Raw genomic sequence first — 27604 nt, forward strand, 5'->3', positions numbered from 1 at the left:
ATCTTTGGAGCATTTCGTGCACTTTCGTTTTTATTTTTAATCTACGTTAAAATCTAATTCACAAAAACTTCTCCAAATGTCACGCGAAATCATACCAAATAGTTTGCACCCAGGGGCGTGACACCGCCAGGTTTATCTGATTAACTTTTTGTCCATTTGGCCAGACAAAGTCATCATAATCCATTCACTGTTTGTGGTCCAAAGGAGCAGTCGCTTCAGTCGGTGGCGCGTATACAACACCATGTTTTCAACAGTGTTTCTTCTTGTCGTTTTTGGTGTTTGCGTTGAAGGTAAGAGGCATCAAAATTGGCTTATTAGATCAGGAAAATTAATTGCACGCGTCCCTGTGGAGAGGGCAATTTTTGTTGTTTTCAAATGTTCTTCAGTCCAACTGGCTGATTTTTCATATAATTAATCGTGCTTGTTATAAATTCTGTCTTGATATCTTTTTTTAATCTCGACTCAGAAGTTTCCCCTTTTCACCATAAAATAGAAATTTCTAACTCTGGGTGATAAGGCGATTTTTCTTACACTGACTTTTAAAAACATTAGGTTATATATTCATATATCCAGGTTTTTTATCTAAGATCAACAAATTAATCAAACTGGTGATTTTAAGACAAATGAAAAATAACATATAGGCTAATCTCTGTTCATTAATTTAATATTTTGTTCTGTCTCCATATTTACATTTACCAGTATTGGATACGCTATGAAAGACAACGATGTGTCAAACACAATTAACAGCGCGGACTTATGAAGTTTGTTCCAAAATAAACAAATGCTGTTAAAAAAAAACAGCATGGCAAACTGTCAGAACATTTTTTGTAAATATAATTCAATCCAATCAAATTTAATTTTAAAGCGTGGTCACCAAAGGGAGGCGTAACGACAATCGCGGTGTGGTCCAAGTGGAGTGAGTACTCAATCTGCACGGCTTCCTGCGGCGGAGGGATTCAGTTGGCGAGGAGGGAATGTCTGCTGGTGCAAGGAACCAATAGGAATCCATTGCTGAACTTTGCAGGAGTTGTGCAGACGTGTACGGGAAGTGACGTCGACATCCGTCTCTGTAACACTGCTGCATGTGTGGGTAAGTTTTTTTGTTTTTTTTTTAACTTTTTCATCTTTTGCTTTTAACTACCATTTGTCGCCATCTTCCTTCACCTAGAGAAAAGTGTCCAACATTTTTACCATCGATCAAAACATAATTCCCCAGCATGGTTGTGGTAATTTATCATCCAGTAAGGATAGAACATACTCGTACCTTTACGCATAATGTAGATAACCCTCCGGTCCTTTATAAGAGCAGGGTTAGGAACATATTTTGAGGATAACTCATAACTTCAGTTTTCTTCAGATTGCTGTTAATCGTCTATCATGCAATAGCCTCTATTTCTTAAATAACTAGCAATAGACGTCGATGTTACATGTACCCCAATTATACTTCCAGATAAAAACCAAAACACTTTTAAACCATCAGCTTTTAATTTCAAAACAACAGCTGGCTATACTGTAGGTACAAAAAAGCTTGGAAATATACAGACACATACATGAACAGTGTCTGTATTAAAAAGATTATTCTCTGAAACTCATTCCGTTTTATTCCCTTGCAGTCCAGGGAGGATGGACACAGTGGTCTGTCGTCTCCGCGTGCTGTGGTGGTCGCGTCGTGCGTCATCGCTCGTGCACGGAACCAGTCCCAGTGAACGCTCCTGAGTGTACAGGTGCGGCTGTGGAAGCACGCACGTGCACAGCCAAGGAGACAGAACAGTGCGGATGCCCTGCTTCTTGTGGTAAACCAACGACGGCGCCGAAAGTCAAGGCACCAGCCGCAGTGGCGCCATCTGTAGGCGACAATGGCACTCTGGTGGCAGTGGCCGTTCTAGACGACACACCCAGTAAAGTGGCGGAATTATTGACACCTGGTGACGATGTTGAGGGATCGGGTGACGAGGACACGAAGGAGGGGTCTAAACTAAAACCTGGCTATGGAAAGGCAGCCAACTCTTTTGGTCTTCTGGGTGATTTCTCGTTGTATTACCTGTAAAAGAAGCAACGCATGATGTTTGGTGCAATCCGTTATGAATAAATAATTTCAATTAGAGCGACTAGTCAAGTAACTTAAACGTCTTTTCAGTGTGTTGATCAATTTCTGTTTTACCTTGAATATAGATATATTCGCCAGAGAACATTAAAAACGAAATTAGTTTTAAAAGTTGTGTAGTTTTTATTTTAAAGAACTCTTTGGCGTACAACGCATTCTTTATAGATATTTTGAAGTTACAAAATAACCACTGATAGATAGGCCTAAATATTAACTGGAATTGTCTGCAAAAATTTTCTTTAATCGTTGATAGAACTGTTTCCAAACACTAGTACCATCATCCCGCTGGTAATAATAATAATAATAATAATAATAATTATAATAATAATAATTAAATTTTTTGCACTAACATTTGGATGGTACATATGTAATCTCACTTAAATGGTAATTCTAAGAAAAAAACATCAAACATCAAACATTTTCTAAAATACATTGACAATGCTCAGGGTATAAAGGTCCTTGAGCCTGTCACTTTTCACAGTTTTGGCACTTAAAGCCCTTCTAGTGTTCATTGTAGTTCAGTACTTGAGGACGCTGGGCGACACGCGTCCATCATCGAGTAGGCGATCGACACCCTTTAAGACTTGAACTACTTTTCTTGAACATTGCAAAATGATTTTTTTTAGAAATAGTCATCCTTTGTTTTATGACGGTCAAGGCGAAGTATTTGATCTCATGCCTTAGGTAACTACTATAATTACGTGCTACATACGAGATGTCTATCTAATGTAAGAGCAGAAAATCATGCAGTTTCTAAAGCACAGACAATTGCTTCAAGCACGAAAGGCGGGGCCAGTTTTGATCACATCTTATAGATTTAAATTTAGGTCCTAGTCGTGTCGATTTTGCTCTGATCTGCCTCTATAGAAATAATCATCACTTGTGTGTAATAGCACTTATGAGCAGCCAATTACCGATAAGTCACTCAATATATGACAGATTAAGTATGAGAATAATTAGCATAAGAAACCTCGGTTATTTAAAACATACCGCTGAAAAACCGGGCATATCTATGACACGTTTTAAAAAAATCCAGAGGCTCTCTTTGTACACGTAGACCTTCGCAAATCAGACTGTATTCAGGCTGACAGTTGTTTTCAAAAAATATGTCAGGGACAATTCCGCGTAAAAAATATAAACCGGCGGCCTGCTGCCAAATTTCATTGAATTATTGTGGATAATTTTTGAGTTATCAAAACTGGAGGCAGTATACTAGGTAAAAATGTTATACATGTATAACTTGGTGTGTTTAATGTGTACAGAATTCTCTTTTGGGTAGAGCACCAAGGCAGTGTTGAAATGGGTAATAGGACAACTCCAATGAGATATTAAAATGGTTCGTGTTGCCTGTTCTTCACTGCATCCAGATTCCCCTATTTTGCCTACAGAAAATAAAGGGAATCATGAAATCCGAAATGCTGTAGCTGTGCCTCTCTTCATTTAATTATTGCAACAAATGTCTCCTCCGCAGTGAAAGCTTTCTTAAACAAACACGTTTGTATCCATTCTGTTTCTTCTTGCAGTTACGTTTTTCAATAGACATTTCGTTATTAAAGGTAAAACGGATGAATTCATGATGGAAATACCAAAGTTTATAGGACGCTGATCACGTGCTCGTCGATCTTGTCAGATGAACATTTACAATTTATTAAAAACTTATATGAAATAATTCTACAGCTACAGCCCGAAAATGTGTTATACATTACATATACGCATATTAGAATACCAATCAGGTCTTGCAAAGCCATTGAAATGGCGTAGCGTTCGAAAATTTGTATGTTGCCTACCTTTGCCGAAATTCGAGAATTTTGCTTAGATTTATCAACAATAAGTACCAAGTGAAAAAATTAGGCACATATGCATTAGCACAGTTTAAAGGCGTGGACTTTCCCTGCGGCTGGTTGTGGAACTGAACCTAAGGTGGTTGTGGTGAATAGCATGTCACTTCAGTCTCAACGGCTGCCCTTTGTTTACCACAACCAAAAACTGAGAGTAAAATAACGCGCAAGCGTGCACAGGTGTATACATCAGAGGTAAGTGAACGTTGCACTTCCTCCAAAAATGGCTTGAATATAATGTAGCTATCGCTTTCATTGTAACCACGTCACAGACAGGAATTCTTGTTCAGTGTGGAGGAATGGGCAAAAAATAAATAAACAAATAAAATAAATAAATAAAATAATAATAATGAAAAAATGAAAATAAAAAATTACAAAAAATAAAATGACGAAAGTCAATTTTGCCAATCCATGTTTTGATTGAAAAATAAATAAATAAATAAATAAATAAATAAATAAATAAATAAATAAAAATGTTGATCTATCTTACCAAAATAAAGAAAAAAATAGCATTCATGCGCTAAGGTCCATTTCAATGCACTACAAAGCTGAATAACTTGCAATGGTTTGTAACCGATAGTGTATATATAACTATCTTTATTTCTGTACATTCTCTCGGTTTGCTCTAAAAGTAGGAATAAAGATGTACGTCATAAAATTCAAATCTTCATAATTTGTGATATATTTTCAAGATTATATCCCCAAGATTATATATGTATGTATTATATGTATTACACCGGGTATTATACAAAATAAGTGATCCCTTTTGTTATATCTGTACAATACTCACAAATGATATAATATTCATATTTTGTAAGAATTTCAAAATATTAATCACTAACAGACTTCCTCTTTTTTATGTGTGACTGTACAGAAGTTTTTCACATTTCTTGTACATCGCTTTAACAACAAAATAATCATAAGTAATAATGATATTGATAATAATAATCTTAAGCACCAACCCTTTATCCAAGACTCATATTTTCAATTTCATTTTTCTCCATAAAATACTATACTCTGCACTTACAGAACATATACAAGTCTAAAACTGATAGTATTATCTGAAAAATCACTATATCAACATATAAAACTTACACCAAAAACAATACAGATTTCACAAATATCTCTAGGCATGGCAAAATTAACTGCTAATTTTTCTATCCAGATTTCTTTAAGCTTTGCAATATGGTAATGAATCAATGATGCATTAAAAAAAATAGAAAGCAGGTTATGTTCATATTAGATTGGTTTAAAAAAATTGAAAAATAAATGGAAACACTGAATATTGACATAAGCTATATTTTAAAAGTTGTGAAATACTAGCACAATACTATTATACTTAATATACAGAATACTAATAATGCAGAGCGAAAGTAACTACGTAATACAATGTATGAACAAAATAGAAAATACTAGACTACAATACATCTCAACAAAGCTTTTAAAAAGTGTAAAGAATCTGTTAACAGGGTACAAATTAAACTCTGTCTAACTTATCACTGAAGCATTTCCACCCTGACTAAGTATGACCCAATTGTTGCGTTTGACAAATTAAATATGTAATTAACATTTTCTTAAGGTTGACTTAATGAGAGGCCAATAAATAGAATTCACCTTGGGTTTTCATGGCATCCCCTATAATACTATACCAACAAATAACTGGTATGACCTTAGTTAACTCTAGGATCGAACATAACTTACGTTGGATCTTAGGTTTAATGAACAGATATGTTTATTTTGTAATGTTTGAGCAAATCAAGTGACACCAGTAAATATTCAGTTTATCTTCACATTCAGCTTACTGTCAAATCTATTACAGTACCACACTTTAACCAATGTCAAACAGAGCATAATGTCACATCTATCATACCTCAACAATGTCTTGGGTAAGACTATTCAAACATAAGAATCCAACATCACATTCAAAAACCGTCACATCTGCAACAAAGGCACAATCTAACACATTGTCATATCTACAACAGTACATCATCTAACACGACCCCCCCCCCCAAAAAAAAAAAAATTAATTTAACAAAATGTCACAATTTTACGCAATATCCTAACATGATGGCACATTCTAACATTATATATCATATCTAACAAACTACATCATCTAACAAAATGCCACATTTACTTCAATATTTAATCTTAGACTAACAGATTGTCATAATTCAACAAAATGTCATTTTTAACATGCCTTATCTGTATGGAATGCACATTCCATATAACACACAGGACAATAAAGTAATTGGAACAAAATCAAATCAGAAAACCAACCGAATTCTAAACAACACAACAGAGTTAAAATTTTTTCCTACCAATTCCTGCCCCATCCCTGTGTCTCACCTGCCATGCTGTACATAACAAAGTTAATCCACTGTCACAGAGTTCTACATGTACCTGTATTTAGATACTTGATGCTTTACTTAACACAGGAATGATAACAGAGTAAGGCTTCATTCACATGGAATGTCTATTTTCTAAAAATCTATTTTCTATTCGCGCTATCTTATGATCACGGTCTGTGCCCTGAATATCCCGCCGCGTAATTACTGGCAGCGCGAGCCAGTTACTTATAGTAACTTATAGTAACTGGCTCGCGCTGCCAGTAATTACGCCGCGGGATATTCAGGGCACAGACCGTGATCATTAGACATACCGCGAATAGAAAATAGAATTTAGAAAATAGACATTGCATGTGAATGAAGCCTAAGTGATGTAGAAGATTTTTTACAGAATTATAATTACTGGACCCTAAAGAACCATAGCCCACACATTTGTGTCTCATTTGAATTACGAACAACCAGTGGTACAGATTGCTATGTCGTAGTTCCTCTGTCAAATTATTCTGACAAAGATGATCCATGATCTATCACGTGACCTAGCCTTCATGTCATGTGACCCAGGCTTCCTGTCACATGACTACTTACTCTACTATCACATGATTTATCTCTGCTCTCACATAAAAAACCTTTTTCTTCTATCACAGAAATTAGAAAATTCTTAGCCTGACAGTGAGTAGATATCCAGAGCACAAGAGAGTGAAATATAAAGCAGTGTCACCTTTTTTTTCACTTTAGAGTTCTCCAGATGTGATAAGCTGCCCTAGGAGTGAGAATACTTGTGAAGAGAAAGCATAAGAGGGTGAAATATAAAGCAATGTCTCCTTTTTTTACTCTGTAAATGTGATAAGCTATCCTAGGAATCATAAGACTTGTGAAGACAGATCACATGGGGATGCAATATAAAACAATGTCTCCTTTTTTCACAGAACAGTTCTCTAGATATAAGCAACCTTAGGAGTGAGAAGACTTGTAAAGAGAGAGCACAAGAGGCTGAAATATAAAGTAGTGCCCCCCTTATTTTCACTGCAGAGTCCTCCAGATGTGAAAAGCTATCCTAGGAGTGAAAAGACTTGAGAAGAGAGAGGACAATAGGTTGACCCCATGGTTATCCAGCACAGCTGAGCCTGAGATGTCCTCCACTCCTGGACCAGGTTCTTCTACTATACACCTCCTCTTTGTGCAATAACCTGAGATAGAGAAACACACAACTTTAACCATAACAACATCGTTTTATCCTTTTTTTTTTTTTTTTTTTGGGGGGGGGGGGGGGGAGGGGCAGCATTGCAGTAACTGAAAATGAGGAAAATTGCTAAATGTAGCCAAGCACAGGTTCTTCTACTGTAACTACATACATGTGCTTCCTTTTGTGAAATGACCTAAATAACCTATAAATACCAGTAGAGAAATTTGTCAATTTTAAACAGGGCCATTTTTAATGTGCAATTAAGAATTTAATTTCTTCCAATCAACTTTTTTTTTGTCCAAAATGAAGAAAATTATAAATTTAACCAGGATAGTTTTCTTTAGGTGCAATTACCAAAAGTAAAGATAATTATAAATTCCATCCAGGAACACATATCTGATGAAGATACCAGTACAAAAATTTAAAAAATTTACTCACCTGAATATTGCAATGTTGCCCCTAGCAATGAGTCTATAAGTGACCCCATGACCCCTGCCAGTGTTGCCACGACAACAACTGGCCACTGTGGGGGACTGTTGGTGAGATGACTGGACTGCTCCAGCAAGGTCAAGGTAACATAATAAGCCACGCCCACTATAAAACCACCAAATGCACTGGCCAGGGTTCCTACAATGGTCACGCCACCATTTGTCCCTGAAATATCCAGAAGCATTTTCCTATTACTTTCAAAATCAGCTTTGCTGCTATACAACTGACTTGGATATTTTGAAACACAAAATCTGCTTCCTCCCCTACAGATACTCTTAATTAACATAAAAGTCTAAAAATAGCCTGCCTGATGTCAAAATGTGGAGAGGCATCTTACATTTTAATGATTAAAATCTGATTGACACATTAGTAATTTACTAGTACATACTTAACACCCCTAAAAAAAATTAAGAAAGGGAAAAAAGAACCTAGATCAACAAATAACTGAGCATGTTGGTCATCAAACTGAATTTCATCATAGCCATCTTATCAGTTATATAAAGACAATCTGAATGCTGTTTTATTTCAAATACTGTTTTTAAATTACTTAATTGTTAAACCTCAAATGATATAAGAGTGAGAATGTTAAGTAACCTTTGGGTACTTTCTCCAGAGTGGTAATTAGTCTGGGGACACCTGACCCCAACACTGTGCCCAGTTCTGAGGCAAAAGTGTCTCCACAGCAACCAGCTATAGCCCCTGAATAATAATAACAATAATAATAATATTTACTTACATATTAAATATACATGAGATATCGATTTTTGTAATAGCTTTAAAAACCAACATGTTAGTCAAGAGCCCTAGTGCAGTATAAGGATATCAAAACATTATAAGGATATAAAAACTTTTTATTTGCCATTAAATTGATGAGTTTGAATTAAAAAAATTAAATGCCGACAAGATGAATTTCCTGGTAACATTTTAAAGGTAAATATCATCATTGATATCATCAGAAGAAATCAAGATCAGACAAAATATTTCTGCCTTACCTAAAACTGCCATGCTCCACCAGGTGGCGTTGTAGTTTTGTGAAAAGTTCAGCAGCTTCTCCCCACACCCCACATCACACAAATAGAGCACTGCCATCTCCGTGGCAACACCTCCATTGCACAACACCTGCACCCAGTTCCTCTGACCACCTGAGGGTCAAAGGTCACACAAAGGTCATGAAAGGTCATAACATCTGGATATCATAATTAAATACATTTTCTTGAATCAGAAGAAATGATTAAAAATAAATTAACTTTAAAGTTTGGTTCTGTTTGCAATTATTTCTTTACTTAAAAAAAATATTTTTCTTAATTAGAATAGAAATTCTTCATGATTCATTCATAAAAGCAGCTATGTTAACCTGTAAGGTGTAAATGTAAGCAAAGGAAAAGGTATAACTAACATATATTTCATTACTAATGCATATATGTATACTGTACACATAACTGACTTGGAAAACAAAAATAACTTTCCACAGAAAAAATACCTTCTTTAAAATCTGCTTCCAACTTCTTCTTTTTGTCGCTACGGAATTTCGTAGCTTTTGATGCAAAAAAGAAGAAAGCCAGCAAAGAGGAGAAGAAGCATGCACTGCTGAAGGTCAATATAAAACCAATGATCAGTCCTAAAATTAAAACACATTTATCAATTATCAGTCTTAAAATTGCAACAAATATATATATCAATTATCAGTCCTAAAATTAAAATAAGTACATCATTCAATTATCAGTCCTAAAATAAAAACACATACATCAATTATCAGTCCTACAATTAAAACATCATGCAGGTACCAGTATAATTAAAGATTTAGTAAGGCATCAGCTGACATCACTCTAATTTTACTGCCATTCGGCTAAAATGAAAACATGTTTTGGCTGCCAGTCTCTTCTCTGCAATGAAAGGTAGGCCTGAAAAAATGAATGGAACTGCCCTGGCAAGTTTCTGGTATTACAAATGTATGTCATACAGTGTAGGTCAGGTTAACTGAAGGAAACTGCCAAAGGAATCACCAGAGCAGAAATGAAGTGGTATTGTGCTGCTTCTGCACGAAATAACCTCAAACTCATGAATACAAAAGGATACCCTACGACTGCATTCCCACAGATTTAGATCGATCCGTCTGGATCAACTTAATTCCCTGGGGGTTCACGCTAAATAGCTGTTAGCTCAAGAGGCTTAAATGTCTGCCACGCCTACCAAATCAGCTAGGGTAAAGATAATTACCCCCTTATAGCTTTACTAAGCGTGACAGACATTTAAGCCAGCCAAGTTGACAGCAATTTAGTGAGACTCCCCAGGGGGATAGATCGATCTAAATATCTGTGGGAATGGTCTCTAAGTGTAATTCCTCACTATAATATGAAAGCTTTGGTCTGTGTAGTTTCTGAAAATTTGCAAAAGATTTTTTCATAGAAAATTCCCATTAATTATTACAGAATTTTACCCTATTTGACCTTGAAAGAAAGGTGAAATCCAAGGGGATATTTGAAATCTCCACACAACTTTCAGTCAGACTTCTACACAAAGACTTTTATAGTAACTTCCTTTGGTTTGTGATATATTCAACACAAAAATTTTTACAAGGGTGCATTGTGAAGAATGTCATACCTAGGCGAATGCACAGACAGAGCCCAAAATCTACAGGGTTCAAGTTCAGATTATATGTGACCTAAATCAAAGAGATGGGGACACAGGCCCTCGTAATCTAGGAGAAGTGGTAACGTGGACTTGTAGCCTTGAGCATAAAGCTGAGACGATGGAACTGGTGAAAGCCATACAAGGCGGGTCAGAGCTAAAACCATGAGTACCCCCAGTGCTCAAGCTGGTGGTACTACTATCAATAATAATAATGATAATAATTAAAACAATAATAATATTTACCTGCCAAAGCTCCAGATTTATCTAGACTTTTCCTTCTTCTTCCCCACAGAGACAAGAATATGGGAGCCAGAATGGAAAACAACCATCGCCAAGGTGATATGGGTTCAAAAAACCCTGAAAATATGAATTTTGAACGAAAATATGAAGCTGGACATGACTAAACTGGTCCAAGGGCATGGTTGCTTTTTCATAAAGCCCAAGGTATGAAATGGCACTCTGGTGTTTCTGAGGCGTTTGGACTCAACAGAGGTATATAGACCTGATTTTGGCTTTTTCATACATCATTTTTACAAACGAGGCACACTTTGCTGTCACCTTGCTTGGTTTGTAAACGATTGTTGTAGAATCGCTATATGATTAATAAACCGATGCAGAAACTATTCTTGTACTTGTATAGCAGTCAACTGGGTTTCTCTTCCCTCACAAGTCCTACAGGAGGACACCTTCCTCAGCGTAGGAAGATATTATTAGCAATGACATCCATAGACTATCAATGAGTACAATGTATCAATCTACCAGTAAGACTTAACTTCAAGCCCGATTACAAAGTAAAAATGAAAGTAACACAGTCTTAACTTCAAGCCCGATTACAAAGTAAAAATGAAAGTAACACAGTCTGGGTTTAGGGCTTGACATTGAGGGTTGCGTGGTTGTGTTTTTCTATATTATATAGTATGTTTTCTGAAATCTCTTTTTGTGAAAAAAAAATGCAGTGAAACCGGCATAACCTTGTATATGGATTTTTTAAATCTGGAACAGCAACTAAACCAAAGAGCCTGTTTGCATTCAGTAGCAACCTACAGCACACTGTACTGAAAAAAAGTTAACGACGAGCCCTGCTGGCTTGCAAGTAAAGACTAGCTTCAAAAACTAATGCAAGGGGACCACAATACCTCCATCTCCACTGTACGTATTCAGAATGACACTTATCACCCAGAATCCTAGAGAGATTGGAATAATTGCACATAAAAGTATAATCATAAACATGATTTGAAGATCCCTCAAAAATAGGTCAAGGTCATGAAGCATATAGTTGTCGCTTATACTATAACAACAAGTACCACATTTTGCAAATATAGCGTGAACCATCTATTTGCACAATAATCATATATTGTTAGTCTATAAAAAGGGTAAAAATGAAAGTTATCAGAAATATATATATATATATACACTGTACACTAATATGCACTAAGCGGCCATGTAATGCACAAATCGTCACATGATTTTATCACAAGCCGAAAGCCGATATTTGATCCCGGTTGCTTTGACAAGTGGGCACTTTATCTACCTGACGCAAAACTGTGTTTAAATATGCAACAGTAAAAGAGGCACAACTCGGAACACAAGGTATGTTCAATAATTACAAACATGTGGCAAATAAGCGTAGATATTTCTCACATAAATTTATCATTGAACAAAACAATGGCACGAAGACGTGAACTTGAAGTCAACATCGTTTTTGAGTGTCAGACAACCATTACATTTAAGCCGACTAAACGTAATTATAAACATATCATTGTGACCTGAATTATGCTGAAGCATACTGCTTTAACGATATGTTTTTGTTGTTGTGGGCATCAAAATATAAGTCTTGAAAGAGCACTCACTTCCACCGACTTATTCCCCATTGGTGATTTATGATAAATAATTATCACACTACAGAGGTAGATGATAAGTGCTTACTGCATGTGTCGCAAAAAAGGGAAAGTGAAAGTTTGCCTTACACCAAGAAGAACAGTTGTGACTTGTTTTTGCGTTATACTTAAAAAGCAAAAATCCAGTCTTATCTATTATAGATATTTGATATTGAGTTTTATACTTAATTGATCTGAAGTTATCTATTTTATAAATAAAATAATCTTGTGAAGCACTTCTTTTTAAAGGTTATTTACTAGTACAAATTTTCAATAAATTCGAAACATCTTAGTAATTTATATTAAAAATTGTTTTCTCAAAGCTATCAAAATTTCTATCAGGAATCATGAACATTTTAATCCAAACAATACATCAAGCTCAAGGCTGTTGAAATTCCAATGAATGTGGTTGTACACCCTTGCTTTGAAAAATAAAATTAGACACTAGAGACAACTCGGCATCAGTTCATCAGATGAAGATTTTCATATTTTTGTATGCAATATAAAAAAATATTAGACTAAGTACAAACATTTCTCACGGTACAGAACATTTAATCAGGCTTTCAGATAATATTGATAACATTTACTTCCTTTATAACCTAGCTGCACTGTATGTTGCTAAAAACATATGTTATCTTGTCAGTTTATAAATTTATAAATGAAATGTTATTTTTTTAATACAAACTATATTTAGCAATGTTCAGTCTGAGTAATGTTTTACTAATTTTCAAATTTGTACTTTAATATATATGTGTATAGATTAATTTCTCAATCTTAACTATTTTCAATTTTTTTTTCAAAAACAAAAAGTTTACATGTACATAATATTGACCCCCTTTTCAAAATTTCACTTTTAACTTAACTTTACACTTACAGATTACACTGAGTGAGATTATAATTATTCACCATCTTTATTGAAATGCTGTGGTCATCCTTAATTGAACTTGATTTTAAAATTGATGTCACAATTGTTCAATTTTTAAAGGTTATTCAATTCTTAGCATCTCTTGAGGATTTTTTTAAATAGAACTGCTAGGTTCTTTTTCATTTGTAGAAGCAGCAGTGCTATCTATCTACCTGCATTTTTATCAAACTATAAGGCACTTGCAGCTTAATTATACATGACACCTCAAAAAGGCTGGTTTGACATGATAATAAGTTAGCCCGTTTAGATATATATTCATTAAACGTCTCTTTTTATACCCAGTTGGGACTAGGCCTAGGCCCAGTATCTAGCTACCATTACAAAACTGTGGGAGTAGATAATATATCATGATACAAGACAAAGATATGTGAATATTCAATGCGCACAGTCTCTGTCAAGAATGCCTGCATGTGCACATGCATACAATGCGATGCATGTGCATGCATCCAGGCCTACGCACACTAATGCTGGTTCAGTATGTACTCTTGCACTCTTGTTGATAAGAAAGGCATGGAGAAGCCAGGGTTTAATACTGGATTATCAATTGTCTTCCTGTCACAATGACCACAGTGTCATCCTATTGACCTGTTTTGTAAGTGTCATTGATCCCTTCAACCTTTGAGTGATAAAAAGCTTTATGTAGTTTGCATTCAGTTACTAGTACTGAATTTATGATGAAACTCAATTAACCTTTAAATTTGAAAATAGATTCTTCCTTATGTGATACAGACAATATTGCTAGTATTTAAATACATTTTCTCCTGTGCAGTTCCTCAATTCTACCTCAGAAAAATCATTTAAAAACTGCTTTATGACTTTTTCTGCAATTTTCTGTTCTGTTGTGGATTAAAGCTAACTTATTTAATGTAAATAGTTTAAATGCAACTCTAGTTTGGATAATAAAAATAAAGAAAAGTTATAACAGTAAATGTTGTAATTTAGAAAATAAATGATCAAAGTAATAATTTTTCAACAAAAATAATGTGGGAAAAGGGAGCCATAAACATAAGTGATTAAAATGACAAAATGTACTTTAAGGGCTGTGAAAAATATGTCCATTAAAAAAAACAAAAAAACATAGTGTCTACATGTTATCAGTCAATATCAATAACCAGCACTGTTGTGATGATATAAGGGTGAACTGTTTAGATTGGGAGATAAAAAGAAGTGTTCTCACTTCCCAGTTGTGTAATAACTATCATGGTATTTGCAAGGCGACCCTTCAGGCAGCTAAAAGGCTGAACTTTCTGCACTAATAGGTAGTATAAAAATGGTGACATTGTCACAGGTAAAATTAAACTTAATGAGTGTGATGTACATGTACAAGGTTTTAATGAGGGTGTATACTAGTACTGTTAAATGAATTGTTTTACAATTCAAAAGATAGTTTGGCTAAGATAATCTATACCAAAAGACAATTTGAAGGCTCATAAGTCATTTACCCTTCGTTGTATAAACCAAGTGCATCTTTATCTAACTCAGAGTATTGCCATTATTAATACTGTGATCTTCACAGCATCAATTTTCTATCTATGTCATTAATAAAAACTGACTCATACAATAATTGCTACATTGTCAACTTACAAAAGTTGGACAGAATTTATTTAAGAACCCTTATTAAAAGATCAAGCCTAGTTGTTGTCTTTGCTGTAAGGAATAAATAAAAAGATGAACTGAAAAAGATGAACAATTATATCCTAATATCCTGTGCAACTTTGTTAATTCCCCATATATTTCTGGAATATATATTTTTTTCAGATGAAGCAGCTGTATTTATTACTCATAGCAGTGTTGCCGCTGGCAGCAGCAAGCACCTTGTTCTTTGAATCCCACAAGACTAGCTTGCATGAAGGACACAATCAGCCGTGTCCACCAGAAACCAATGTGGGCTGTCCTTTGGGAACCACCTGCTGCCACCTAGTGACTGGGGATGCTGTTTGTTGTCAAGGAGAAAATGTACGTATTTTAGACAAATGGTGAAAATTATGCCACATCTGTCAATTCCATAATAATTTGCGTTGTGTGTTCTAACTAGCCCCTTAAAACTGACCATTATATCTGACAAACAGTTTGTTTTGCCACTTGTCCCTTTCAGGCGGTCTGTTGTCCAAATTCCCTGCACTGTTGTCCAGCTGGTCATAAGTGTGATGAGGGTACAGGACTGTGTACAAGGGGAGACCCACACCTTACTGCAATGTGGACTGATATGTTCTTTGTAAGATTCTCTCTCTCTCTCTCTCTCTCTCTCTCTCTCTCTCTCTCTCTCTCTCTCTCATTTTCTGGTCTTATTTCTGATATGTACACCTGTACCCATGTTAGAGCTGACAAACTATTTGTAGCATTATTGCTTTATTTATTTTTTATTAAAGAGTGAAAGAAAAACAGGTTGATAGGTTTTTACAATATAAAATTTACATAATCCTTAAATAAGTTGTATTTATTTGAGTTGAAACATTCATATTTTCCCTTTATCATTATAAGGCAGATGTCATGGTACAGATGCATCAAATTGAAGCTTTTAGGATGGGATGATTTAAGTTTTGAAATATTTCAAAATAAATTAGTTAACTAAAAAAATATCTTAAGCTATTCCTTTTTCCCTCCCAGCCAAAAAAACAGTTTAAAGAAAAAATTCCTGCAAAAACAGAACCAGCTCCAAAGAGGGAGCCACCATCCAGACTGGACAAGATGATCTCATGTCCAGACCAGAAAGAGCAGTGCCCTGATAACAGCACCTGCTGTGCTGCCAAGGCAGGGGGATATGGATGCTGCCCTACTATCAATGTAAGACATCTATTAGGTTATCCTATTTAATTAGATGGACCCTGTTTAATAAAACATATTTTTTAGACTTGGTAAGACTGCTAATTAGACATTGCTAAATTAAGATCATGACTAAAATTAAATTGCTTAATTAAGACTACTAAATTGATATGGCTAATTGATAAAGTAGATTAAAAAGGATAAGGTGGCTGAAGTGAGACTGTGAAACTTAGATCGCATTCACAACGAGTTGAGCCAGGCTTTACAAATCCTGGGACTAAATATGGGACGTACATGAAAGAAAAACCACCTAATCTTTAATAGTCTCCCCGCCTCTCACACGCCTCCCCACGTGTCGTCCCAATGGAGCCGAGATTTAATGACTGTACCCCTGTAGGGACGATGCGTGGGGAGGCATGTGAGAGGCGGAGAGACTATTAAAAGAGTAGGCGTTTTTTTTTTTTTCATGTACGTCCGCCATACTTAGTCCCAGGATTTGTAAAGCCTGGCTCAACTCGATGTGAATGCAGTCTTAGATAATACCATTTACAATGTTTCTGATCAAGCAGAGCTGGCCCACAGTAAATATAGAAAAACAATCCATTAATGTGTTTACCAATGTGAGCAACAGTTAGCCAGTGTTACAGAGCAAACAGAGGACAGCTTCTTCACATTTGTATTTTGCTAAACTGATCAATTTCATCAAGTTTACAGACCCGTAGCCAGCAATTTCAAAGGGGGGTTCTTTTTCTGGACCTTCCACCTTGAAATTTTAGTGTACCTAGTTCAAATTTTACCCAGAGCAGACCTTTTTTGAGCCAAAGGGACAGTTCCTTTGACAACCCCCATGCCCCCCCCCCACCCCCCACCCCCCCGAGGATGGGCCTGGTTCACCTCAGAAGTCATGGGTTTCTTTACCTTTTCATATACCCTTCTTTGGCACCTTAAAATCAGGATAAACAAATGCTCGGCAAGGTATATGTGGATGCTGAACATTTGTGACTTATGTTGGTTGTTACAGACGTTTCTCTTTCGTAAAAGAATTTCCTTGGTCTTTATTAAGATCTGGTTGCACGCACAGGGCACTTTTAGGTTGAGCGCAGCGAGAAGGGCGAGCCCTCCATCTATTTTTTACTCAAAGAATTGAAATCAAACTTCAACTTAGCCAAGGTAAGTCTCGTTTAATTTTTAAATTCTCCATATTTCTAGGCTGTGTGTTGTGCTGATAAGGTGTACTGCTGCCCCCCAGGGTACATGTGTGAAGGGGGTGGGGGCTGTGAGCTAAACGACACCCGTGCAGCCACCCTGGGGCTGGTCCACTTCAACAAGGCTCCTGGTCAGAAAATCATGAAGACTAAAAAGCCTCCTCAGGTCCCTAATGCATCACTTATACTGAAGGAATCCAGCATTAGTCCAGAATCGATTACAGTCAGTGATGTCCAGTGTCCAGATGGTCGGACTGCCTGTCCATCGGGAAACACCTGCTGTAAACAAAGTACTGGAGATTATGGCTGCTGCCCGCAGCCAAAAGCTGTGTGCTGTAGTGATGGAATACATTGCTGTCCACATGGTAAGTAGGTCACTGTGACCTAAAAACATATATATCTACTAAGCTATTAAGGTCAGTGTTGACCTAGAAACATCCTTGAAAAGAGGGACATTTTGAAGCCTTTGAAGCATAAAATGATGTATAAACCCCACGGGTCAGTTAAGTGAGGTACACTTTGTCTAGACCTTATGTTCTTGACAACTGGCAAGAAATACATTTGAAATACAAAAGAGTGGGAAACATTAATGAAAAACTATAAAACCAATTAAGGTCAGACTGCTAATGAACTGCAATGAATCTGGAAATGTAAACTGAAAATGTTGCATCAATAAAAAGACTGGGACTGGATGTCTTTTATTTTCTTTTACAGTTTTCACATCACCTGGTAATTGGCCCTTTTATAATCACCAGCCCTTACGAGAATCCTATAAGACTTTTTCATTAGGGAGAAAGAGCCTGTGTTCCCTTCTGCCCCCTTTTTTTAATTACTGGGGGCTGCATTTGGGGACCCAAAAGAAACATGTTTTACAGAATGATATTTTTTGACCAACAGAGGCTTAAATGGAATAAATTTATGTGACTAAAATATTAGAGACTGTTGCCTTGGTCACGTGTTTGGGGTTTTTTTTTCCTAGCTTTTGAAATGGCCTTCTCTTATTGCAGGTTATACATGTGATGTCAGTGCAGGCACATGCCATAGTCAAAATTCTGCCGTTTCTTGGTTTACAAAAACTGCTGCAAAGATGCTCTCAGAAAATGTGGGGATTGTGATATGTCCAGATGGTCAGTCTCAATGTCCATCAGGAAACACTTGTTGTAAACTTGCCAGTGGACATTATGGCTGCTGTCCACAGCCAAATGCTGTCTGTTGTAGTGATGGGGTTCATTGCTGTCCACATGGTAAGTAGGTCACTGTGACCTAAGAAAAATTTGGTAAGAAAAAGGATCAGTTTGCTACCTTGGAAGTATGTAATAGAAACGCCATGGTTCACTGTCATGAATGTAATGATTTTTGTTTTACAATTTTCACCTTCATGTTTTGTGGACACACAGAGGCTTAAATGGAAAATATTTCAGTGACTGAAATATTAGAGATTGTTGCTTTGGCCATATGGGAAAGATTTTCCTAACTTGAAAAAACTACTTCTTGTGTAGCTACCAAAAAAATATATAAGTATGTCATGAAAAATGCCATAGGGTCATACAGTAAATGACTCCACATGATAGGAATATGTTGCAAAAAATGCCGTTGGAATTAGGGTTAAGCAGTTGTCTCAACTCACACATTTCCCCGTTGGTGGAGGTAATTGCTGGACCACTTCACTGGATGTCACTCAAATAATAGCTTCACTCACCAGGGTAAGATCATTTTTGATCTTCAAGGCAGAGTCAGACCATGGTAAGATCATTTCTGTTGTGATTAAGACCATGTAAAATCCTGTGATTGTGATCAAAAATTGTATGGAAATTCCCTTCTCTTATTGCAGGTTATACATGTGATGTCAGTGCAGGAACGTGCCATAGGCAAAATTCTGTCATGTCTTGGTTTACAAAAACTTCGGCAAAGATGCTCTCAGAAAATGTGGGGTCAGTGGTGTGTCCAGATGGTCAGTCTGAATGTCCAGATGGGAACACCTGCTGTAAACTAGCCAGTGGTCAATATGGCTGCTGTCCAGTGCCAAATGCTGCCTGTTGTAGCGATGGAGTTCATTGCTGTCCACATGGTTAGTAGGTCACTGTGACCTAGATGTCTATTTTTTTGTTTTTGAACCAAAGGAATAGAAGTAGAAAAAGCACTGTAAGATAAATAGGTCATTCAAGTTGACAATGACAGGTAGATTAACAGAGGGAATGCATATGTTTAAAATTACATGGCAAGAATATCATTAGCTTATGTAAATATTGAACACATAATGAGAGACATTTGTACTGTATTGAGTGGCATCCAAAGCAAATTTTCAATGATTTGCCCAGTTTATTTGTATATTTAATTTTCTGAATGTGACTATTTCAGGCTATACTTGTCAGACAGGTTCTGGACAATGTGTGCGTGAGACTAAAGCCATTTCAGTGATAACAATTAAAGCAGTGCTTGTGGACAACAATGTAGGATCAGTGGTATGTCCAGATGGGCGGTCTCAATGTCCAGATGGGAACACATGCTGTAAACTAGCCAGTGGTCAATATGGCTGCTGTCCAGTGCCAAATGCTGCCTGCTGTAGTGATGGAGTTCATTGCTGTCCACATGGTTAGTAGGTCACTGTGACCTAGATGTCTATTTTTTTGTTTTTGAACCAAAGGAATAGAAGTAGAAAAAGCACTGTAAGATAAATAGTTCATTCAAGTTGACAATGACAGGTAGATTAACAGAGGGAATGCATGTGTTTAAAATTACATGGCAGGAATTTCATAAGCTAGTGTAAAGATTGAACACACAATGAGAGGCATTTGTACCATATTGAGTGGCATCCAAAGCAAATTTTCAATGATTTGCCCAGTTTATTTGTATATTTAATTTTCTGAATGTGACTATTTCAGGCTATACTTGTCAGACAGGTTCTGGACAATGTGTGCGTGAGACTAAAGCCATTTCATTGATAACAGATAAAGCAGTGCTTGTGGACAACAATGTAGGATCAGTGGTATGTCCAGATGGGCGGTCTCAATGTCCAGATGGGAACACATGCTGTAAACTAGCCAGTGGTCAATATGGCTGCTGTCCAGTGCCAAATGCTGCCTGTTGTAGTGATGGGGTTCATTGCTGTCCAAATGGTAAGTAGGTAATTGTGACATCAAAATGCTGTTCCTTCCAAAGTAAGCCAATGTGACCCAAAAATATATTGAATCCCAGTTTAGTGTAAGTTTCAAGTAAATTGTGGTCAAACTGCAAAAAATACAATACAAGGTTTTGCTTGCAGGATACAAGTGTGATGTCAGTTCAGGAAATTGTGAGCACCAATACTCAGCCATTCCATGGCTAACGAAGACTACAGCCTTGTCAGTGGGAAATGTTAGAAGTACAGTGCTATGTCCAGACAGCCAGTCTCAGTGTCCAGACGGTAACACCTGCTGTAAACTGGCCAGTGGTGAATATGGTTGTTGCCCAATACCACATGCCGTCTGCTGTAGAGATGGTGTGCATTGTTGTCCACAGGGTGAGATATCTGACCTAGATTGTTCAGAAGTAGGCTATTTTGAGCTATATTTTTCAATAGTAGGTCAGTCTGGCCTAGATTTTTCTGAAGTGGTTTAGGTTTAGATCTTGTTGCAGATTGAAATTAACATCACCTGTGAGATGGCTAGAAACACTTGGTTTCTCATCTGTAATTCAAAGAATCACATTCAGAAAAAGAATGGATGGGTAGCATCTGTACATGTTATTTGGAATCTTTTATTCCATAGAGTCAAAATTATATACTAACCTTTTTTCTTTAGAATTTGTTGGCAAAATATATTGAAATGACCACGTTAGATATCACTCAGGTGTTCCAAAAGAGTTTTTATCATAAATCAAAATTTATATATATGTTATCCATTAATTTGATATAAAATAGGAGGCGGTATACTTTTCTCCCAATTTGAAAAGTAAATCATTTTGGGTAAAAAACACCAAAATTCAGACTAATTTTATTGTTACTTTTTTACCTGTATGTGTAACTATTTTTAGTTGTTTTTCTCTTCAGGACAAATATGTCAGGAACCCTCTGGGAAGTGTGTTACTCCAAATTCTGAAACTCCCTTGCTTACTTCAGTTCCAGCCACATTTGTCAGTCTGAAATTACAGTCTGTCTTATGTCCTGATGGCATATCAGAATGTCCAAATGGGAACACCTGTTGTAAACTAGCCAGTGGTCAATATGGCTGCTGTCCACAGCCAAATGCTGTCTGTTGTAGTGATGGAATACATTGCTGTCCACATGGTAAGTAGGTCAGGGTGGCCTATAATTTTTTCCTGGCCATGTGATTATTTTTGGTATTTGATAATAAGATAATTTGTTTGTTTTTTTTTGGATATTTAATTAGTTATGCATCATTTTAATTTGGGAAACAACTTGAAATTTCAATGTTGAGATGCATAAACTTATTTTCATGCTAGTAAAAAAGAAACTAAGAACATTGTTCATCAATGCTGCTGATGGTAAGAGGCATTGAATACTACATTATTTATGCATCATAACATTTGAATAATACTATGGAAATTGATATTGGTTGCTGTGACTAAATTTAGTACAAAATGTCAAAGATCATTTCAATGTTTTAGAATGTAAAATGTGATGTTTAAAAGGCAAAAATATCAAATCTCACACTGGACACTTGGATTTGCTAGATGGAGTCTCTGCTTAACATCTACCAGATCTATGTAAGTGTCTATTAGGAGATTAAATATTTTTGCCTTTTGATTATTTAGATATATTTAAAAATGAATCTGTTTACAATAGGAACAAAGTGTGATTTGACGGCTGGAACATGCCATAATGGAGAGCAGAGAGTCTCCTGGTTTGTTAAGACAATGGCAAGGCCAAATGCACAGAATGTTGGGTCAGTGATGTGTCCAGATGGTCAGTCCCAATGCCCAAATGGGAACACTTGCTGTAAACTGACCAGTGGCCAATATGGCTGCTGTCCAGTGCCAAATGCCGCCTGTTGTAGTGATGGGATTCATTGCTGTCCAAATGGTATGTACGTAGGTCAATGTGACAAAGATTTCCAAGGTTTCAACTAAAGAAATAGTATAAAGAACTGCTAGATAAATAGTTCATTCAAGCTGACAATGTTATTCATAATGCCAAATTACTGTATACCGTCGGTACCTTGTGAGAGACGCTTGGACCATATTGAATGTTATCCAAAGCTTATTATGGCTTTCCTTGTTCATTTGTACATTTATTTTTCTGAATGTGACTATTTCAGGCTATACTTGTCAGACAGGTTCTGGACAATGTGTGCGTGAAAATGCAGCCATTTCAGTGATAACAGATAAAGCTGTGCTTGTGGATAACAATGTGGGGTCAGTGATATGTCCAGATGGTCAGTCTCAATGTCCAGATGGAAACACCTGCTGTAAACTAGCCAGTGGTCAATATGGCTGTTGTCCACAGCCAAATGCTGTCTGTTGTAGTGATGGACTTCATTGTTGTCCAAATGGTAAGTAGGTCACTGTGACCTAGATTTCCAAGGTTTTAACCAAAGAAATAGTATAAAGAACTGCTAGAAAAATAGACCATTCAAGCTGACAATCACAGGTTGATTAACAGAGGCAATGCGTGTGTTTTAGATTACATGGCAGGAATATAATTTGCTAATAGTTAATCTTACAGTGTGTTGTATATAGTTACATGATTTTCTTTCTGAATGTGATTATTTCAGGTTACACTTGTCAGACAAGTACTGGGGAATGTGTTAATGGGCCAGTGATATGTCCAGATGGACAGTCTCAATGTCCAAATGGAAACACCTGCTGTAAACTAGCCAATGGTCAATATGGCTGCTGCCCACAGCCAAATGCTGTCTGCTGTAGTGATGGGAAACATTGCTGTCCACATGGTAAATAGGTCAAGGTGGCCTAGTATGCCTTTGATGTTAGCGGAGTTATTATTATACATTAGTTCATTCAATCTGTCAGTGCCACAGTGAGAGTGGATGTGTTTCTGCAGCTTTATAAAAATGTAATGAAAATAATATAATGAGCTATGGTTAATATTATACAAATGTAATATCAGATTTACTGTACACATCATTGGGAACACCTGGACTATGTTGAGTGTCATCCACAGCAAGTTATGGTTTTCCTCGTTTCTTTGCTTTTCTTAATGATTCTGCCTCTTTCAGGTTATACTTGCCAGGTCAGTACTGGGGATTGTGTTAGACAGAATACAGCAATGTCTGTTATGAAAAGGTCACTTAAAATTGCTCTCAAACCATCTGGAATGACCAATAACATCTGTCCAGATGGTGGGAGCTGTCCTAACGACAACACCTGCTGTCTGCTAGCCACAGGCCGTTATGGCTGCTGCCCTTTACCGGAGGCCGTCTGCTGCAGCGATCATATCCACTGCTGTCCTGAGGGTAAGTAGGTCATTGTGACCTAGAAATATCTTGTTATCCACAGTGTAAGTAGGTCATTATGACCCAGAAATATATTTTTGTCCATATTGCAAATTAGTCATTGAGACCTAGAATCATCTTCTTTTCCACAGTGTAAGTAGATCATTGTAACCCTGAAATATCTTGTTATCCATAGGGGAAGTAGGTCACTGTGACCAAGAAATGTTTTTGCCTACATTAGAAGTGGTTCATTGTGACCCAAGGAGCTTAATCAGTTGTTGATTTTGCTGGTTATTCCAATTCCTAGGATACACATGCGACCTCAGAACAGGCACCTGCAGTTTTGGCAGTGACCGTATGAGCTGGTTCACCAAAACTCCTGCAATCGTAATGGGAGATAATATAAGTCCAAATAAACTTCTTGGATCTGTAAACCCCTCAATAACGAAGGACATTGTCTCCAAAGATTTGGATGGTGGAGTCACAGTTGGGAAGGCCTGTCCTGGAGGGACCCAGCAGTGCGACTCCTACCAGACATGTTGTAAAATGATGGATGGTCAGTATGGCTGCTGTCCAGTCCCCAATGCTGTCTGCTGTAGTGACCACCAGCATTGCTGCCCAGAAGGTTTGTCCTGGGTTATGTACTTGGGGTGGGGTGGGGTGGGGTGGGGCAGAGGGGGAAGGGGGAGTTGGTGGTGGGGTATAGGGTATTACTGGTTCAAGGATGGGAGAGGGATATTTTTGCATGCAGCAGTAAATTATTAAGGAATAACTGTACCAGTGCCCCTTCCTTCTCTTCCTCTTTTTTTTTTTTTTTTTTTTTTTTTTTTTTTTTTTTTTTTTTTTTTTTGGGGGGGGGACATTTGTATGCAGAAATGATTTTATTGGAGCCAGAAAAGTTGTATGTTTCTGTCTTAGTGATAACTTAATATTGTGGTCAGATTGTTGTTTGTGGTTGATGCCCAGAAGAAAGTATTATAATTAAAATGCAGAATCTAGAGAAATAGATCACTGGAATGAATGAAGTGTATTACTGCAACCAGAGACACTTTTGATGATAATATATATATATATATATATAATCATTCCAGGCACCACCTGTGACGTAAGCAGACAGCGTTGTGTCCGAGGAGCTGTCAGTATCCCGTGGCTCCCTAAACTAGCTGCCAAGCCAATCCAGCCAAGTCCAGTGGGTTCTGTGGTCTGTCCAGACGGACGGTCAATGTGTCCTAGTGGCAACACCTGTTGCAGGCATGGTAGTGGCTATGGCTGCTGTCCTATGTCACATGCCGTCTGCTGTAGTGATGGCCGCCACTGCTGTCCAAGTGGTAGGTAGAAGCACTGCTAGCGCTGTAGAAAAAAAGGAAATAATAGCCCTTTGATGATTTGGTGATGGGTATATTTGTGGTTTGTATATGAATGATAGATTTGGCCAATATTTTGCATTATTTAAAGCCAAATTGGGACTAGTTTAGCAATTGTCCTGAGATGTTAACCTGGCTGACTTTTACTAGCCCAGCTGATTTTTTTTTTGTAACATATTTCATATCTCTTAAAATGGAGAGGAGATCATAAAGGCTCATGCATAAGTTTGTAAAATATGAACTTTCTTATTCTTATCAAAGGCTGTGAGGAAATGCAAGGCACTGGTATTACCTTCAGTAGTTCTGCAGGTGCCGGACATGTTCATCAGGGAGCAACTGATTAGTGTACAGTGATCCTACCTTGAAAACCAGCTCATTTGTCCCTTGGATAGATATGAAGCCTCTAGAAGCTGCCAATACAGTGTTTGTTTTCCAGTAACCAGGTTTTGTTTTCCTTTTCAGGAGAAAAATGTGACCTTACACACGGACTTTGCACCAGACGTGGCATCCTGAGCCTGTTGTTCCGTAACACCCCCTCTAGTGTGACAAGTATGTCTACATCCATGCTAGAGGTTGACCATGACAGGCCTGTGCCAGTTCAGGACAGTGAGCCTGACATAACCTGTGATGACCAGTCTGTGTGTCCATCTAGGAGCACCTGTTGCAAGCTGACCAGTGGTCAGTATGGTTGCTGTCCGTTGCCTGAAGCAGTGTGTTGTAAAGATGGCACTCACTGCTGTCCACAAGGTAAAGAAGCCAGGGTCGTGTTTCACAAAGTAGATTTTAGTCTTTTGTGGCTTTGGAAAATATAGATGTGTAAAGGCCTTGGCTAAGACTGCTAAAGCGATCACAGTCGACTAAGAGCGTATTCCCAGACATTTAGATCAATCTATCCCCGTGGGGAGTCTCACTAGATTACTGTCAGATAATCCGGCTTAAATGTCTGTCCCGCCTACTACAAGCTGTAAGGGGGTAATTAACTTTCATGCCCGCTCGTCTGACAGCTATTTAGCGTGAACCCCCAGGGAGTTAGGTCGATGTAGTTTGGATCGATCTAATCTCTGGGAATGAGGTCTAAGATGCCTACCACAAATAACAGAAAGATGCACCAACCATGTTTTCAGTGTTGAAACTAAGTCACTAAGACCAATTTCATATTGTCTTGATACTTATTCTATTAGCTCAATAGGAAATCTAAGAATATTTATTGATATCTTATTTTTCTGAAAGCAGAATAGAATTTGACATCATTTAATGGTAAATTTGCAATGAAAGACTTATTTTATCATTTTCCATGCCATATTTTTCATTAAGCATGATGGTTTATGAAAACCAATCAGAAAATCACTAAAATTATGAATATGTTCAACCAAAGCTGACCTTTAGGAAAAAACCCTGCAAAATATGAAATTATTCAGCTTTTACTAAGCTGTTCAGCATGTCTGTAGTAATGATTATAAGAACTATAACTCTTTCTATTATTAATTTATTAATAATTCTGTTTTTTTGTATGAATAATTTGGAATTTTTTTTTCACTTTAGGAACTGAGTGTAATACCAAAACTGAACAATGTGGGGCCAAGGACATCCAATTTCCCTGGCTGAAAAAAATGCCCGCCACACAGCCAGTACATCGAAAAAATAACATTTGTCCTGGTGGCAAGTCAGAGTGCCCAGGTGGAGCCACTTGTTGTAAGCTGGCGTCTGGAAGCTATGGGTGCTGTCCACTGCCACGCGTAGGTCTAACTTTTTCTTTTATGAAGTTCTACTTAGATTTTTTGAAGGCAAAAGGAATTGCTGACTTCCTAATCTATGCTTTAAACTTGCTACTTATTTTTATCACATATTCTTCGTGCCTGGTTGCTTTATCTTTGTTACTTCTGTCAAGGAGGCTAATGCTTTAGTTGAAAAGTTTTGTACTGATAAAATTTTCAGGATAGGTCAGAAATTGCCTACTAATTTAGAACTGATCAGTTGAGCTTCCTTGGTGGTGGTCTGCTTTTTCTGAGTGCCTTCCCAGTCTTGATATGCTTTTGCTGTGAATGCTTGCTGTTATCACTGAAATCCTTCCTGCTTGCTTGCTTGCTTGCTTGCTTTCTTGCTTCATCCTTGTTTTATACCGAGCAACTTTTCATCAGGCTGTATGCTGCTCGGACCACAAGCACTGCTGCCCCCCAGGAAGTGCTTGCAATGTGCAGAAACAAAAATGTCAGCGGAAATCTGGAGCCAGTTTGCCCATGCTCAGGAAGATGCCTGCCCTCTCAAGAACCATTGTTGGGAAGACAGAGCCACCTGAGCAGACGGAACTTTTGACAGAGGTCATTTGTCCCGGTGGTGAGGCGGAGTGTCCTTCTGGAAACACGTGTTGTAAGATGGCCAGCGGTCTGTATGGGTGCTGTCCACACCTTGCAGTAAGTTACTGACCAAGATGGATGAGATCTTAAAAGAGTCCGCATATCTGAGTGCTTTTTTCCTCTCTTTTTTTTTGCTC

At 37.2% G+C, this 27604-nt stretch overlaps 3 protein-coding genes across 4 annotated transcripts in view; 2 read left to right on the forward strand and 1 right to left on the reverse strand.

Annotated features, from left to right (window-relative positions):
* Positions 1-170: 170 nt before the first annotated feature.
* On the forward strand, positions 171-2351 carry LOC147761641 (uncharacterized). Its single transcript, XM_087012789.1, has 3 exons — positions 171-290; positions 866-1090; positions 1614-2351. The coding sequence occupies exons 1-3, from the start codon at positions 242-244 to the stop codon at positions 2045-2047; spliced, it is 708 nt and encodes a 235-aa protein (XP_086868915.1). The 5' UTR covers positions 171-241; the 3' UTR covers positions 2048-2351.
* Positions 2352-6658: 4307 nt separating this feature from the next.
* LOC106168032 (transmembrane protein 19) lies at positions 6659-11877 on the reverse strand. Its single transcript, XM_013546955.2, has 7 exons — positions 11727-11877; positions 10834-10947; positions 9440-9577; positions 8952-9101; positions 8554-8658; positions 7909-8124; positions 6659-7474 (listed from the first exon to the last, which is right to left on the reverse strand). Exons 1-7 carry the CDS (start codon positions 11860-11862, stop codon positions 7308-7310), a joined length of 1026 nt encoding a protein of 341 aa, XP_013402409.1. The 5' UTR covers positions 11863-11877; the 3' UTR covers positions 6659-7307.
* A 149-nt stretch (positions 11878-12026) lies between these two features.
* The window catches only part of LOC106168313 (uncharacterized), a 39695-nt gene continuing 24117 nt past the window's right edge, over positions 12027-27604 (forward strand). Inside the window, exons 1-20 of one of the 2 annotated variants that reach the window (XM_087012787.1) lie at positions 12027-12180; positions 15151-15348; positions 15488-15607; positions 16000-16176; positions 17365-17725; positions 18368-18604; positions 19192-19428; positions 19719-19952; positions 20243-20476; positions 20623-20859; positions 21388-21624; positions 22144-22380; positions 22616-22849; positions 23072-23248; positions 23534-23770; positions 24057-24374; positions 24841-25077; positions 25576-25860; positions 26656-26849; positions 27252-27524. In XM_087012787.1, the coding sequence (XP_086868913.1) occupies positions 15151-15348; positions 15488-15607; positions 16000-16176; positions 17365-17725; positions 18368-18604; positions 19192-19428; positions 19719-19952; positions 20243-20476; positions 20623-20859; positions 21388-21624; positions 22144-22380; positions 22616-22849; positions 23072-23248; positions 23534-23770; positions 24057-24374; positions 24841-25077; positions 25576-25860; positions 26656-26849; positions 27252-27524 (4464 nt within the window). In that variant the 5' untranslated portion in view covers positions 12027-12180. The remainder of the gene's footprint in view (positions 12181-15150; positions 15349-15487; positions 15608-15999; positions 16177-17364; positions 17726-18367; positions 18605-19191; positions 19429-19718; positions 19953-20242; positions 20477-20622; positions 20860-21387; positions 21625-22143; positions 22381-22615; positions 22850-23071; positions 23249-23533; positions 23771-24056; positions 24375-24840; positions 25078-25575; positions 25861-26655; positions 26850-27251; positions 27525-27604) is intronic. The other variant, XM_087012786.1, reaches the window with a different exon arrangement.

The sequence above is a fragment of the Lingula anatina genome, chromosome 5, assembly GCF_051362555.1.
Source record: "Lingula anatina isolate TDL-2025a chromosome 5, LinAna3.0, whole genome shotgun sequence".
NCBI classification, from domain to species: Eukaryota; Metazoa; Brachiopoda; class Lingulata; order Lingulida; family Lingulidae; genus Lingula; species Lingula anatina.